Below are 16,874 nucleotides of genomic sequence, written 5' to 3'. Positions count from 1 at the left end.
TCTCAGCATTTTATAATTTGGACATTGGTACCAGTTATGTTCGTGCAATAACAAGGCTGTTAATGCCTTATGACACATGCCTCAGCAGTAACTTCATGAAGGTGTTTCCGCTGAGCATCGTTTAATGCACAGTAATACTAATATCTCCCACTCATCCAAGTTAAATCACAAAGGCGAATGATCACAAAGATCATTAAGAATAAAGACCAATGGTCACCATGACTATGTAACCACATTTAATTCATATTTTAGGAAAAATGGTCTATGCGACAACAAGTATACTGAGCAATTATTACTAAGAAGATTATTACACTTTACATAGTTGCTCTATAGAACGAATCAAAGACATCATTAACTTGCGATTACCCTAGACTAAATTATTTATATCAATATAAACATCTCTAATCACTCATAATGACTATTATGTCAAGAGCATGTTTAACATCTCCAATCAATATAATTATTTACAATTATATTTTATGCACTGAACAAAAATATAATTGGTACTAGTGAATAAATGCCAACGATGTAAATTAATCTTAATCTTTCCTTTTTATAGCTAGAATCTATTTATTCTAATTAGTCACTTTCCTAGTTATACTCCATAGACCGAATCAACCATGGCCAATAGGGTACATGTTAAAGTAGCAGACACCGATTAGAACTTCAAGTAGATAACTAAATAGTCACTTAAGGTAAGATTGAGATTAACTTATAATCGCAAGGATCTCATATAGTAGAAAAGCAAGGATCTTAACTTGCCAACATACTTATCGAGACTATATTCAAATGTAATTTATACACTAAATAGATCATGATATTTTCATATATCTAAATATCTTTACAATATATTACATTCTTCAAAGTCCCAAAGACTTCACATGTCCTTAAAATGACTCTTTAGTTAATAACTTAGTAAAAGGATCGACAAGTATAGGGATTTACTCAAGAACTACTTTTTCTTGTCAACAATATCTCTTACACAATTTTACTTAATTTATATATGTTTGTCTTTACTGTGATATTTGAGATCTTTGGAAAAAGCTATAGCAGCTTGACTATCCCAATACACTATAACAGGACTCCCACTGTCATCAGCAATCTTCAAATGCTTCAAGAACCTTCTTAACCAAAGAGCCTCTTGTATAGCCGCTGCACAAGCATCATACTCAACTTCCATTATCGACACGGCTACACAAGCTTTGCTTTTTATTGTTCCATGAGACGACACCACCATTTAGCTAGAAGGTATAGCCAGATATGGATTTTCTATCATTAAGGTCCTCCACCCAATCTACATCTATGTAGCCACTCAGGCTCATATTTAATCCTTAGAAACATAGACAATAATTTACTGTCCCTTTGAGATATCTTAATATCCTCTTTATCATTTTTCAGTGTTTCGATCCTGGGTTTGACTGGAAATGACTAACTAAGCCAACAATATACCTTATATTAGGATGAGTACACAACATAGTGTACATTATGTTGGATCGAGAAGCGCTAGAGGGGGGGTGAATAACGCTCGTGGCTTTCACTTTTCGAATTTGTAAATCGTACGAAAACCTAACAGAGTAATAAGCAGCGGAAAATTAAAACAAGCACACAGACACGAAGGAATTTACTTCGTTCGGAGCCTGTGACGACTCCTACTCGAAGGCCCGCAATCCTTGATCGCTTTACGTGGGCAATAACTATAAGCTCGAATAGAGTACAAATATTACAATTAAGTACAATTGAAAAAGACAGTTATACCGACAACAGTATAGTAATCTGAAGATTCGGAGCTCCGAGTCGTCGGTGTCAAGTCGTAGCACTTCCGGGTCGTCTTGTTAGCAGCTAGTTACAAAGAGATCGCTTGGAATTCGTTGATTGAAGGTGTTGCTCGAAACCCCCTTTTAAACAATGCTCAAGGCGCCCTAAAGCCCATCCAAGGCGCCTTAAGCTAGCCGAGTCACCCGCGTGGATCAAGCTTGAACTGGTCGTGACTTATCTCTTCAAGGTGCCTTCTGTGCTCTCCAAGGCACCTTCATCCACCACTCCAAGGTGCCTTGAGCTTCGTCCAAGGCGCCTGCAAGCTTGCTTCGCAGCCAGCTCCAGCTTTGCACCCGAGGCGCCTCCAAGCCCCATGGAGGCGCCTCGGACACTGTTCATCTGAGGTGTACTTTGTGTTTTTGGTACCTGCAAACATGTTAGTCCCAAAATACCTACAACACAAAGTTAGTACAAAATAATAGTATGAATATGAAGGTTTGACAGTCTCCAGACTGTCCGGGTCTGACTTAGGATTTCCGACCGGAAACCCTAGGTCGACCCGACGCCTACTGTTCCCTCTACGGGGAACGCGTCCTTACCTACTCCACTCAGGAGATTTACCTGTTGCTAGTGCGATCCTCCAGATCGACTGGACTTTTGCTCGGCGCTCGATGCTTCCGGACTTTCTGCTGGACCTCCGCTTCCCGGCTGGTCCAGTCTTTCACCTGGTTCTCGACACCAGGACTTTCCACCTAGGGTTACCTCTAGGACTTTTGCCTGAAGCACTCGACCCACCAAGACTTTCCGCATAGGGTTACCGCCCCCTATGACCTAGGGTTACCACCCCTAGGGTTTTCACTTTGCCTAACCATAGTTAGGGCTTTTGTCTAAGTACACTTAGGACTTTCCTGCAATCTCATTCAGACTGTTAGATCACAACATAACCTTAACTTTGAATCCTTTGTCATTATCAAAACTTAGGTTCGATCGTCGGATGCTTCCCGCACCAACAATCTCCCCCTTTTTGATTATGGCAACCCAAATTCAATGTTAAGTAAAACAAATGCATAAATATATTTAAAAGGTTTAAGTGAGCAAGGTTAAGTATATAAATTCAAATTCAAGCATAACTTAAGCTAACACTTAAACTTTGTGAAGCTCCCCCTTAATACAGGATTTTCTATTTAAATTAGACTTTTACTTTTGAATTTCCCTACTCTCCCCCTTTGTCATTTATAAAAAAATAAGCCAGTTGAAAGCAGGTTTTAAGTTTTTAGAAAACAGATTAGGCTTTGAAAGAAGGTAAAATTGCTCGTGTAACACTTAGCTTGTAATAAAATTTTACGGAAAGAAAATTGTTAGCTAAGGGAGAAAGAGGACTTAAAAGGAATATTTTCACCTAAGTTTAAAAGGCTAAGCGCCTGCTTGGTTAGAGGGAGTTAACCAAAGGAAAGAGTATGGGAATCAATTGGTATGTTTGGTGAGTGGGCTTGTTTCCTAAACAGTAAATTTCATATACTAGTCTATGGGTTTTCTCCAATCCCTAGCAAATTGGGGGGAATGAAAAAACACTACTGTTCATTCCCGATCCCGATTTAGTGTGCGTGCTTTCCCTCCATCTGCCCTATTTCTTTTCTTCTCCCGTCCAAATCGCCACAGCTCGTCCCGACCAGTTCTCGCCACAACTCTTCCCTCTCCTCGACATCGTCCTCACCGTGAATCCGAGTCTTCTCCGTGACGCGTTGGCATTCCTCACCAAGTTCTCGCCATAGCTCTTCCCTTTCCTTGACGTTAGGTTTTTTCCTCGACGTCAACCTCGTCGCGAATCTTCCTTCTCCGTGACCTCGCCGTGACTCTTCCCTCTCCTCGACGCAGTTCCTCGCCAGGTGAGCTATCTTCCTCACCAAGTTCTCGCCATAGCTCTGCCCTTTTTTTTTTTGCGATCTTGATTTTGTTCTGATTTTTGTTCTGCGATCTTGATTTTTTGTTCCCCACAAAACTGAGCAAGTTGCCTTGTTATCTTCCTCACCAAGTTCTAATTTTTGTTTTACGATCTTGAATTTTTTTTCCCCCACAAAACTGAGCAAGTTGCCTTGTCATCTTCCTCACCAAGTTCTGCTATCTTCCTCACCAAGTTCTTCCTTGATTTTTTTTCTGCTATGTTCCTCACCAAGTTCTGATTTTTGTTCTTCTTTCAAGTCATCTTTAGGTATTTTTATTTTTTCTCAATCTTTTCTATCTAGTTGCCTTGTCATTTATTTTCTTTGTAATATTATGTGAGCATGCAACTAACCAGCTACTGATATGAATGTTGTTCCACACATGCTGCTCAGAATGCATTTGTTTTCCACACATATGAATGTTCTTCCATGTCATCTTTTTTGGCAATTGCAACTTTGTCTTCGATCTTGATCTTTATATGATATGAAGAACAATATTTTTAGTAGCTCTTCTTATGAATAAGAATATGGAAAACAGAACTTGAAACACATGGTTATTTGATTTATAGGGAAGATGCACCTTGAGAGATTTGCTAGCAATATATGATGCCCATGATTTGTTTCTTGTTTTAAAAATGGTAACCAATTTGCTTGTTACTAATGATGCTTGCCTTACCTTCCAATCCAGAAGTTACAATTACTTGCTGGATTTTTTTATGTAGATCAAATGGCTCGGCTTCCTATTACCGAACAACGGCGAAAACTAAAGAAACTATTATTGCTTCAACAAACAACCAACAATATGTTGGTCTTGTTATTTGCTCTATATTATGTACTCATTTGTTCATACCTTCGAGATAATGTTCGTCATATCAAAACAAAAGAAGAAAAAAGAGTCAATCGAATGAGATGGATGTGTAGATTGACAATGGATTGTGATTCTGCTTGCATTAGTCAACTTCGCATGGATAGAGCAACCTTTAGGATATTGTGTGATATGGTAGCAAACATTGGAGGACTAAAACCCACTAAGAACACATCCATAGAGGAGGTTGTAGCAATGTTCATATATACCTTGGCTCATCACAAAAAAAGTAGAACAATTAGCCTACTTTTTTTATCGTAGTATAGATATAGTGTTCTTGATGCAATTTTAAAATTATATCCTATTTTGCTCAAGAAGCCAGAACCTATTACTCAGGATTGTCAAGATGAGAAGTGGAAATGTTTTCAGGTACTTTTTACATCTAACATCAACTTTAATACATGTTTTTTTTATAATAAGTGTTAATCGTATAATTGTTAACTTTGTAGGGATGCTTAGGAGCGTTAAATGGAACATTAATTAAAGTTACACCTCCTACAGAAGATAAACCTCGTTTTCGCACTAGAAAAGGGTGTATTTCAACTAATGTATTAGGTGTTTGTTGCCCAAACATGCAATTCATATATGTATTACCTGGTTGGGAGGGATCAGCACATGATGGTCGTGTGCTTCGAGATGCGATATCAAGACCGCAGGGTCTAAGGGTCCCTCGAGGTACATTTGCGTTGTAATGTATACTATAAATTTTATTTTTATTTTTTAATGTTACTAACAATTTCATTTATATTCAACAATGAAGGTTGTTATTACTTGGTTGACTCTGGATATTGCAATGCAAATGGATTTCTTGTCCCATATCGAGGACAACGATATCACCTAAAAGAATTTGATGGCCATCGACCGGAGACACCAGAGGAATACTTCAACATGAAGCATTCCAAGGCTAGGAATGTTATAGAAAGATGTTTTGGGTTGTTAAAGGGGAGATGGAAGATTCTTGCATCACCATCATTTTTCTCCATTCAAACCCAAATTCGGATTATCATGGCATGTTGTCTTATGCATAATTTGATTCGCAAGTTTATGAGCTTTGATCCACAAGAGTCACTTATAGCAGATGAGGAAGAGGAATCTGATGGGGGAAGTGACAATGAAGAAGTAGAGTATATTACGCAAATTAATCCAAGTAATGAGTGGTCATCATTTAGAAATAATATGGCAACCAATATGTATAACACATGGTCTACTAGACCTAGTGGCAATGTTAGTGATTGAGTTCTATTTTGTAAGAATGTTATAACAATTGCGTGTTCTGATTTTATATATGTATTTGAATGGTACCAGTTCTACTCGACATTATAAGATTCATATATTGGTATATTATGTGGTGTTTTGTTTTATATGTATACTCGACATTATAAGATTTATCCATCAGTCATTACTAATGATTAAAAAAGTTCTTTTATGCCAATATGATATTCATTTCATACCTCTTACACTGTCATCTTTTTTGTTAGGATGACTACAATTACTCCATCAATTGCACGTGGAAGAGGGAAAAACAAACAATATTGGACGGATGAGGAGGTGGAAGTGTTGGTTGACGCTCTCATAGAACTGGCTTCCGATCCTTTATGGAAGGTAGATACTGGTTTTAAAAATGGTTATATGATTCAAATACACAAAATGGTATTGGGTAAGATTCCAAGTTTCAATAAAGCAGTTATTCCTCATATTGAATCCAAGATCAAATATCTTAAAACCAAGTACAATCCCCTCTCTGAGATGTGTATGCAAAGTGGGTGTCAGTGGGATGACGTGGAGCACAAGATTAACTGTGAAAAGCAATGGTTCGATGAATGGTGTCTGGTAAGTGCTTTGTATGCATCGATCATTTTTTAAGCTAGTACTATAGTGATTATTTCTCATAATGGCAGTATATTTTCAAAAATATTATTTTTTATTTTGTACCTCTATTTGTATTCTTTTGTGTAGACTCACCCTAATGCTGCTGGATTGTGGGATTTTAAATTTCCATATTTGCGCAAACTGGACATTGTGTGGGGAAAGGACAGAGCCACGGGACTTAGTGCTGAAGATGTGGTTGACGCAAGCATGGATGCTAATTGGCAAAAGAATTTGAATGTGAGTTCTTCCTCAGACAATGAAGATGAACCTGTTTTGGACATCCTATCACAAGGCTCACCTTCGAGTTCGTCATGTAACAATGGATCGAAAAAGAGAAAAAAACTTTCACCAAGAAGGGAAAGTTTTTACAAGAAAAAGAAAGCAGCAACACCCCAACAAACCATTGACTCGAGATTGGACAACTTTACTAATAAGTTTGAGGTCATTTGCGATCAAATGGCAACACAATATGGTACTATTACAAATGCTTTGATTGCAGAGTCCAAGCCAGAATCCATAGGTGGTGAAAAAATGCAGGAGGTTATTGCTGAACTACTTAATATTGGCATATCTCCAATGGATGTTGGTAGGGCTGCTGAAATTTGTTACAATGACCCTGCCAAGGTTGAAGTTATGTTTGCATTGCCAAGCCATTTGCGAAGATCCTATGTGCTTGGATTTATCTATCCATCTTCTATTCCATGAAACATGTGTGGATTCATGTTTTTTTTGTTGATGTTAAATAACTAGGTTATTTTGAATTGCATTCGGTATTTTTGAAGTTGTAATATTGTAGTTAGACGCATGCAATATTGTGTTAACCTAGTTATATTGTATGTCGGTAAAAATATTTTGTAATATTTAGGCATCAGCTAGACCAAAACTTGTATCAATGCTGTAACTTTAGCACTTGCTGATTTAGATTCTGTTTTATTTTGATGAAGTTATTGTTGGCATATATTATGTGTGGAAGTTGTTGTTTGTTCGCTTTCAGATGGTGCAGGAAAGAGAATGAGGGAGCTCTGCTGAGCTGGTAATTGATTGGGGCTACAATGTCTTTTCCTTGTCTCCAAGATCTGGGAGCTGCTTTTATATCTGGACAGAATGAACATAAACAGATTAGCGCCTGCTCCAAGAAAAATGTCATGTCTTCCTCCTTAGGCTCATCTAGTTTTCCTACTCCACAAAAACAGGTGAAATGCAATATCCTTATGGCATCCACCACCATTTATTTTAATTATGAAGTGCTTGTAGTTTGAATGCTCCTTGACTAGAGCATATCTAGCTCTCAACCAATAGGATTATATCTAGCACACCCCCTTTTGTCTCCCATTTTAGACTCTTTAATCTAAAATCTAGATACATATCATCGGCAATATTGTTTCCCCTAGCAAGTATATAAAATGTTTAGCATGTTACATGGTCAGTGCTATGACTGAGTTACTATATGAAGTAAGCACAAAATAGTTGAGCCTCATGGCTTGGTGTTGATGATGATTAGCATGATTTGAGAAGGAAAGAAATTTGGAAATTTTCATATATTTTACATGTTAGATTTTACAGTAACTGACTTTTATTATTGCTAAAATTAAATTGCTCGGAGTTCCTCATGCTATGGTGGTTGCTCGGTTTGATTCCTCTGACATTTGATTTCATTTTCCATCAGGACAACGTTAAAACTCGTCCTGCTTCAATTCTTGAAATGGAAAGTAGTCAGCTTAGCCCAATATCTATTCTGGAGGCTTCATTTTCAAATGACAGTTGCTCAATTGGGAGCCTCAATGCGAGTTCAGGTGCTACAAAATTTATCATTTTTTCTCACTCTGAACTCCTTTGTATATATATATGTTTACTACTCCCATGAACATTGAGATTGAGAGCTAAGACCATATTTCGTCTACAATGTGCTTGCTTTCAGTCGGAAAGCTGCAGGTTGGTTTGGTGGGAAATTGCAACACACCACAATCAACTGATACAGACGTTGATCTTTTGGATTCAGCAACTTCAGTTGATCTCAGAAGGTCTATTTTAGACAAAATCCAGCATATGAGTCGCATAACTTCAAGTGTCGATGACATTCCTTATGAAGTTGGATTCTCAAACTTTGATTTTTTTGAAGCTAGGCGTTTCATTTCAAATGCAGTGCTGTTGTTCTTATTTTGAGGTTATGATATGATCTTTGTATGCTCTAGGTTTTGAAACTGGTGTCATTTTTTAGGTTATGATAGAAGTTGTCGACGTGCATAATGTTCGAAAATAATTATTTCGAAAATATGTATTTCATCTAATGAATAATTTGTATAGGTAACATATACATTTCATGTTGAAAAGTAAATAAAATATAGGTAACATATATATTGATTCTTTCATTAACAAACCAAACACCATCTATGGCAATGGTAATGATTTCCTAATACCAACCAAACAGCACACTTCTATCAATCATATCCATTCTCATTCTCCACTTTATCAATCCCAATGTCATTCCCATTCCGTGGTTCTAACCAAGCAGGCCCTAATATATGGTTGACTTTGAAGTGATTTTAGCCACTTTTGAAACTTAGTTGTTTTTAGAGAAAATTTTGAAAAACTTAGCTAGATTTTAAAGAATTTTTGGAGCCAAAAAAATTTGAAGTCTCTTTTTACTTAGCAAAAATCTTTTGAAAGTAATGAGTTAAATTTTGCAAGTAAAGAGATATGCTTTTTAATACTTTTAGCAAAGTATAGAATGAATCTAATAGGTAACTTAGAAAAGTATTTTAGCAAAAATTTATAAAGGTGGCTAAGTTTGAGAAAGTTTGAAAGTTGCTATATAAATCACTTAGCTAAGCCTTTTGCAAATATTGAATTTTGAAAATGTAGTTTCATTTTAAAAAGGTACTTAGCTTAATTAAAAAAACTTAATTTTAAAAAAAAAATAGGAGTAAGAATTTATTAAATTTTAGGACGAAGAGAGAGTAACTAAATATTTAATTTAGGTTATTTAATCAAATTTAGTTGGTCCTTAAGTCCAAGCATGAGTCAAGTTAAATAGTTGTTAACTTATCCAAATTGTTTTGATCAGGTATCAGAGCCATAAAGTACAAGCATGCTCAATCTCCATTTCCTTCACCAATTGTCTAACCTTTAGCTACTTGATGATTGCCTAGAGGGCAGTAGCTTTCACTTGGTTAGTCAAGTTAAGTCTTTTGGTCAAGTTAGATTTGACTAAGGCTGGATGACTTAAACTGATTATTGTTAATAAAATATTTAATGTCCAGACTCATAATGATGCACAAACATAAGCATACTGGAGTCCAGGCTGTACCCTATGCATCTCACGTCGTTCTATGTTTTTCAAACACAAGCAAGGTATACTTAGGTGTTTGTGAGATGCTCTGACTTAAATCTAGGGGAACATGATTTCTAGGGTAGAGCTTAAGCTAATTCCATATTTTTGAAAAATTCTAAGAAATTGGGATTTTGAAAATATATTTTCCTTATAATTTTCAAAACAATTTAAAAGTGGTTTTGAAATTATACTCACAATTTTGAAAAAGTGACAAATAAGTGTTGAATTAAAGCATAAGTCAGCTAAATATAAGATAACCAACTTCAAGATACAACCAAAAGGTGAGTAAGATATCCAAGTCCAAAAAGTGAGTGACATATCCAGACAATCTAAAAAGATAGAGTCAAGCAAGCAGATCGTCAGCTGGAGGATCTGTAGCTAAGGGATCATCGGCTGGGGGTGGTGCAAGGGGCTACTCGGGTGTAGGCTGAGGTTGTCCCTGACGACGGATCTCTCCTCGGAGAGAAGCGAACCCTGCAGCTATCTCGGATCGGAGAGATCGGAGGAAGCGATGGCTATCTAGCACAGCCCGTCGCATCTGAATGGACTAGATCTCGAGCCGAGTAAGTCTGTCCTCGACGGAAGGCGGGGTCGAAGTCGAAGGCACGGCTGATGTGGAGGGTCCGGCAGAGGTGGAAGGATCTACGAAAAAGTCCTCTGCCAGGAAGTCGGGTCACTCCTCACCCTCACCTGGTACGTCCTCGGCCTCTGGAGCTCCAGGAGCAGCAATTGGTGGTGGTCGGCCCTTCCAAGCCAGAATCCCCTCGGCAGTGACCTCTGCACCCGCTAATCTAAGACTACGTTGACCGAACTCATCATAAATGGTAAGTGAGATGAGTGTCCCTCTGGTAATGTCTATCCTAGAGCCGGAGAATATCTGGGTCAGGATATGGTAGTAGGGCATATGAATCACTCCAAATGTAACTATACTAGATGCATGAATGATGTTATGAAACATATACAGTGCTATGTCTATATGTAGGCGCTGACTGAGTGCGTACAAAAAGAACGAGTGGGATGATCGCATCTTCGAGACGCCTCGAGATGAGATGGGTAGGATGCATGCTGTCAGGACTCTGTACATAACATAGTCCTGAACTCGAAGAAGAGTAGACCTGAACTCAGTCAGGCCAAAGGGTCTCTCCTCCCCAAAAAAATGTATGTAGATGTCATCTAAGGTAATGTGGAATAGGGATCACCGAAAGGTAGCTCCCTACTTGGGTAATACAAAAATGTACACTGGGACTCCCTAAGTTCTAGGCTAGTGCGAAGCAGGGAGGGGGTAAACTGAAGGTCAGTGCCACCAACTCTGGTAGAATAGGTGCTATCATCAACCTTTTCAAGGTTGTGATAGAACTGGGCACACAGGTCTTGGTTCACTGTAGTGGTGCAATCAACCAGTTTATCTAGATGATAATAGTTTATCATCTGGATTGCGGATAGACAATATTGGGATAAAAATTCCCTACCAATATATCTAGGTTTAATTGACTCAAAGGTGAACCTAGTAAAATCTATCCTATGCTGCTCCGAGGGGAATCTAGGGTCCGTGGAAGGGGCCCTAGCCGGTGTAGGATCCACAATGTGACGCTTCCTATTTTTGACATTATACAAAAAAAAATAGAAAAACTAGCACGAAATTTATGTAATAGATGATTGAGAGGAGTTTAGTGTATACCTAGGAGGCATTGCAAGGATTAAAGGAGGAAGTGATGGGTTGAAGGCGCCTTGGTTGGGGAGAAATCGCATGAGAACTTCGGTTGTGTTTCGGCAGAAAACGAACAGAAGAGGCTTCTGTTAGTGGCAAAAACGCGAAATGAAGGCGCCTTAAAGGCCCCTTAAGGCACCTTTGGAGGCACCTTAAAGGCTCCTTAAGGCGCCTTAATCAGCTCGACGGGAAATTTCCCGCCGCTGTTGAGGGAGCCTCCCTTGTGTGGGAGGCACCTCTATTCAGGCGCCACATTTTTTTTTTAATTAATTTTGATTTGAATTAGGTAAGTTAATTTTTGGATCAAAGACTTTAGGTTAATTAAATTTGAAAAATAATTAAGTTTAATTAGTTAACTAAGTTTGAAAAAAATAATTTAAGTTAATTAAGTTTTAAAAAATAATTTAAGTTAATTAAGTTTGAAAAATAATTTTAAGTTAATTAATTTTGAAAAATAATTTTAAGTTAATTAATTTTGAAAAATAATTTTAAGTCAATTAATTCGAAAAATAATTTTAAGTTAATTAATTTGAAAAATAATTTTAAGTCAATTAATTTTTAAAAAATAATTTAAATTAATTAAGTTTTGAAAAATGCTTTAAATTAATTAAGTTTTAAACAATAATTTAAATTAATTAAGTTTTAAAAAATAATTTTAAGTTAATTAATTTTGAAAAATAATTTTAAGTTAATTAATTTTCAAAAATAATTTTAAGTCAATTAATTTGAAAAATAATTTTAAGTTAATTAATTTGAAAAATAATTTTAAGTTAATTATTTTGAATAATAATTTTGAGTTAATTATTTTGAAAAAATAATTTTAAGTTGATTAATTTGAAAAATAATTTTAAGTTAATTAATTTGAAAAATAATTTAAGTTAATTAATTTGAAAAATAATTTTGAGTTAATTAATTTTGAAAAAATAATTTTAAGTTGATTAATTTGAAAAATAATTTTAAGTTAATTAATTTGAAAAATAATTTTAAGTTAATTAATTTGAAAAATAATTTTAAGTTAATTAATTTTGAAAAATAATTTAAGTTAATTAATTTGAAAAATACTTTTACGTTAACTAATTTTGAAAAATAATTTTAAGTTAATTAATTTTGAAAAATAATTTTAAGTTAATTAATTTGAAAAATAATTTAAGTTAATTAATTTGAAAAATACTTTTAAGTTAACTAATTTTGAAAAATAGTTTTAAGTTAATTAATTTTGAAAAATAATTTTAAGTTAATTAATTTGAAAAATACTTTTAAGTTAATTAATTTGAAAAATAATTTAAGTTAATTAATTTGAAAAATAATTTTGAGTTAATTAATTTTGAAAAAATAATTTTAAGTTAATTAAGTTTTAAAAAATAATTTAAGTTAATTAAGTTTTAAAAAATAATTTAAGTTAATTAAGTTTGAAAAAAATAATTTAAGTTAATTAAGTTGAAAAAATGATTTTAAGTTAATTAAGTTGAAAAATAATTTTAATTAATTTTTATTTTACTTAGTCATCTCACCCGATCTAAATTTTCAATCAGGTAATCCTATAATTATTGTGAGATGAATTAGTTTCAATTTTAGGGTTTAGTTTAACTTTGTGTTAGATTCAGGTTTAGATTTGAGTTCAACAAGTAAGCGTTCTTTGGATAAACTTTTGGGCTATGGTGAGTCACAAGGATATCATTAAAGTAACCATGCCTTCGAGGATTTCCAAATAGTCCTACCCATTTAACTTAGTACAAAACCATGGTCTAACTGATTTGGATCCATAAAGGGTAACTTCGGTCAGTTCCACTTAGCCAAATGCACCAGGTCGAAGCCATATCTTCCTAGACATGCGATGACTAAGTTTCCCCAACGTACTATCATCCAATACTTCACCAGTACCGTGGGTCAAGTTAAACCTAACTCATTTTAATCTAACCCTATTTACCCTGCCAGGTAGGTAAGGTTCGGTTACTCTGCCGGGTAGATAAAGTTCGGTTACCCAGTCGGGTAGTTTAGTTGAGGGTGCCAGCTATTCTGGATCCTCCTTCTATTTTTATTTGATTTAAGTTGAAATTTTTTAATTTAATTTCAAATTTTTAATTGAATTTTGATTTTTTAATTTTTAATTGAATTTTGATTTTTTTATTTTTAATTTAATTTTGATTTTTTAATTTTTAATTTAATTTCAAATTTTGAATTTTTAATTTAATTTTGAATTTTGAATTTAATTTCAATTTTTTAATTGAGTTTTGAATTTTTAATTTAATTTTGAATTTTGAATTTAATTTCAAATTTTTAATTGAGTTTTGAATTTTTAATTTAATTTTGAATTTTGAATTTTTAATTTAATTTCAAATTTTTTATTTTTAATTTAATTTCAAATTTTTTAATTAAGTTTTGAATTTTTAATTTTTAATTTAATTTCAAATTTTTAATTTAATTTCAAATTTTTAATTGAGTTTTGAATTTTTAATTTTTATTAATATCGTTTTTGTTTTTGCTCCCTCTGGATCATAGCCTCGATATGGTCTATCGAGGTAGTGTATTTGATCCTTCGGGATCCAATATTGGCCAAGTCCAACTTGATTAATCAATTTGGACTTGGGGACTCATGCTTGGACTGTTTTTCTATTTGCTCTTTGTACAAGAGATAAATAAGATTTATATTTTTTCTTTGGTTTAAATCCTAGACCAGTTCTATTGTAAACGACTCTTTGTGTCCCAAGAATTAGGTCAAGATTCTTGGAACCTAAAGAAAACCGTACTAGTGTTTTTTCCAGATCCTTGACTTGAATTTTCAGGCTGGAATTCTCTTCCTCAAGTTTTTGGACTTGAGTTGAATTTCCAGTCTGAACTGGTTCAGTCATAGATTCGGAGTTAGTCACTTCTTTAAGGGCTTCTACTTCCTTTAGAAGTGACTTTACTCTAAGGTTTGATTTAGCTAATTTTCGTAACAAATAATTAACTAAATTATTGAGTCGAGAGATACTTACAGAGGTATCGGGCCCTTCGGAAACGGATATGGATCCGTGGCTTCGCTCGGACTCAGCCTCCGACTCGCTCTCGCTCTCGGACAGGTTGATCTGGTCCTAGGCCATCAGCACAAGTAAACTCGTCTGATCGAGTTCGTCGTCGTCATCTTCTGAGGAAGATTCATCCCATGTCGCCTTCAGGGCCTTCTTCCTTCTCTGCTTCTTTGCTTCCTTTTGGTTAGGGCAGTTGGCCTTGATATGCCCCTTCTGGTTGCATCCGTAGCAGATCACTTCAAATTTTACCTTAGAATTCGGTTGGGCCTCCTTGGATTGGACTACCTTCTTTAGGTCTCTTTTGTTGAAGCCTTTCTTCTTCTTGTAGAGTCTCTTCACAAGGTTCATGAGTTCAATGGTTAGTTCATTACCTTCTTCATCTGCGTCGGTTTCTGCTTTCGGCTCCTGTTCAGTTCTTCGTCGTGATCTTGATTCTCGAGCTCCACCGGTACCTGCAAGAAAAGCAATTCCTTTCTCGGAAGGCTGTGTATTAGGCTGCTCATGAAGTTCGAATTTTGAAAATAGCTCGTCTAATCTAATTAATGATAAATCTTTGGAGACTTTGTAGGCATCTACCATTGATGCCCACAATGTACTCCTAGGAAAAGAGTTGAGTGCATACCTTATGATGTCCCCATTCTCGACCTTTTGACCGATTGCGTGTAGGGAGTTGAGGATATCTTGTATCTGTGCGTGGAGTTGACAGGTCGTCTCATCTTCCTGCATTTTTAGGTTATACAATTTATTAAGCAACAAGTCACATTTACTTACTTTTGTGTCGGAGGTTCCCTCGTGGAGTTCGATCAGCTTCTCCGAGAGCTCTTTTTCTGATGTGAACGGACCAACTCTATTGAGCTCCTCCTTGGTCAGTCCACACTGGAGGGTGCAGGTCGCTTTGGCATCAGCTTCTACCTTCTTGATTATTGTTGGTTCCCATTTTTCGCAGGATGTCGGCTTGCCGTCTTCGTCGGATGGGAGTTGTAGTCATGTCTTGACGATCATCCATGTCTCGAACTGGGTTTTGAGGAATGTTTCCATTCGCCCCTTCCAGTACCCAAAGTCTTCTCCAGTGAAGAGCGGGGGACGAACGATGCTATAACCCTCTTAATGGGCCATTTGAAATCCTGCATGACAAAAAGAACGAAAATCTGTTCCAAGACTAAGTCTTGGATTAGTAGTGCGGGAATAATTTTAAAAAAAATGGACTCGAGTGGTGTTGCACCAACTTCGAGCAAAAAACCGAATCGAGAAAAGAATTAGAATATAGCTACAAAGCTAAATTCTAATTGACTCCGAAAAATCTGAAAATACCACGTAAAATTATTTTGAATGGTGGTTGCACTGATTCAAAATGACCCCGCTCTGATACCAATTGTTGGATCGAGAAGCGCTAGAGGGGGGGGGGGGAATAGCGCTCATGGCTTTCACTTTTCGAATTCGTAAATCGTACGAAAAACTAACAGAGTAATAAGCAGCGGAAAATTAAAACAAGCACACAGACACGAAGGAATTTACTTCGTTCGGAGCCTGTGACGACTCCAACTCGAAGGCCCGCGATCCTTGATCGCTTTACGTGGGCAACAACTATATGCTCGAATAGAGTACAAATATTACAATTAAGTACAATTGAAAAAGACAGTTATACCGACAACAGTATAGTAATCTGAAGATTCGGAGCTCCGGGTCGTCGGTGTCAAGTAGCAACACTTCCGGGTCGTCTTGTTAGCAGCTAGTTGCAAAGGGATCGCTTGGAATTCGTTGATTGAAGGTGCTGCTCAAAACCCCCTTTTAAACAGTGCTCAAGGCGCCCTAAAGCCCATCCAAGGCGCCTTAAGCTAGCCGAGTCGCCCGCGTGGATCAAGCTTGAACTGGTCGTGACTTATCTCTTCAAGGTGCCTTCTGTGCTCTCCAAGGCGCTTTCATCCACCAGTCCAAGGTGCCTTGAGCTTCCTCCAAGGCGCCTGCAAGCTTGCTTCACAGCCAGCTCCAGCTTTGCACCCGAGGCGCCTCCAAGCCCCATAGAGGCGCCTCAGACACTGTTCATCTGAGGTGTACTTTGTGTTTTTGGTACCTGCAAACATGTTAGTCCCAAAATACCTACAACACAAAGTTAGTACACAATAATAGTATGAATATGAAGGTTTGACAGTCTCCAGACTGTCCGGGTCTGACTTAGGATTTCCGACCGGAAACCCTAGGTCGACCCGACGCCTACTGTTCCCTCTACGGGGAACGCGTCCTTACCTACTCCACTCAGGAGATTTACCTGTTACTAGTGTGATCCTCCAGATCAACTGGACTTTTGCTCGGCGCTTGAGGCTTCCGAACTTTCTGCTGGACTTCCGCTTCCCGGCTGGTCCAGTCTTTCACCTGGTTCGCGACACCAGGACTTTCCACC

At 36.6% G+C, this 16,874-nt stretch overlaps 1 protein-coding gene across 2 annotated transcripts; it reads left to right on the top strand.

The window, feature by feature from the left end:
- Positions 1–3,380: 3,380 nt before the first annotated feature.
- Positions 3,381–7,476, top strand: LOC122002677. Of its 2 annotated transcripts, none has more exons than XR_006117695.1 (3): positions 3,381–3,641; positions 6,039–6,390; positions 6,517–6,536. XR_006117695.1 is itself a non-coding variant. In XM_042557944.1 (3 exons), exons 2-3 carry the CDS (start codon positions 6,040–6,042, stop codon positions 7,442–7,444), a joined length of 372 nt encoding a protein of 123 aa, XP_042413878.1. In that variant the 5' UTR covers positions 3,381–3,641; position 6,039; the 3' UTR covers positions 7,445–7,476. The 2 variants fall into 2 exon arrangements, 1 of the variants encoding a protein (XP_042413878.1); XM_042557944.1 differs by lacking the exon at positions 6,517–6,536 and adding an exon at positions 7,424–7,476.
- Positions 7,477–16,874: the final 9,398 nt, after the last annotated feature.

Source organism: Zingiber officinale, chromosome 7A, assembly GCF_018446385.1.
Source record: "Zingiber officinale cultivar Zhangliang chromosome 7A, Zo_v1.1, whole genome shotgun sequence".
Taxonomy (NCBI): domain Eukaryota; kingdom Viridiplantae; phylum Streptophyta; class Magnoliopsida; order Zingiberales; family Zingiberaceae; genus Zingiber; species Zingiber officinale.
The sequence above is the reverse complement of the archived record's forward strand: the minus strand, read 5'-3'. Positions and strand labels throughout refer to the sequence as shown.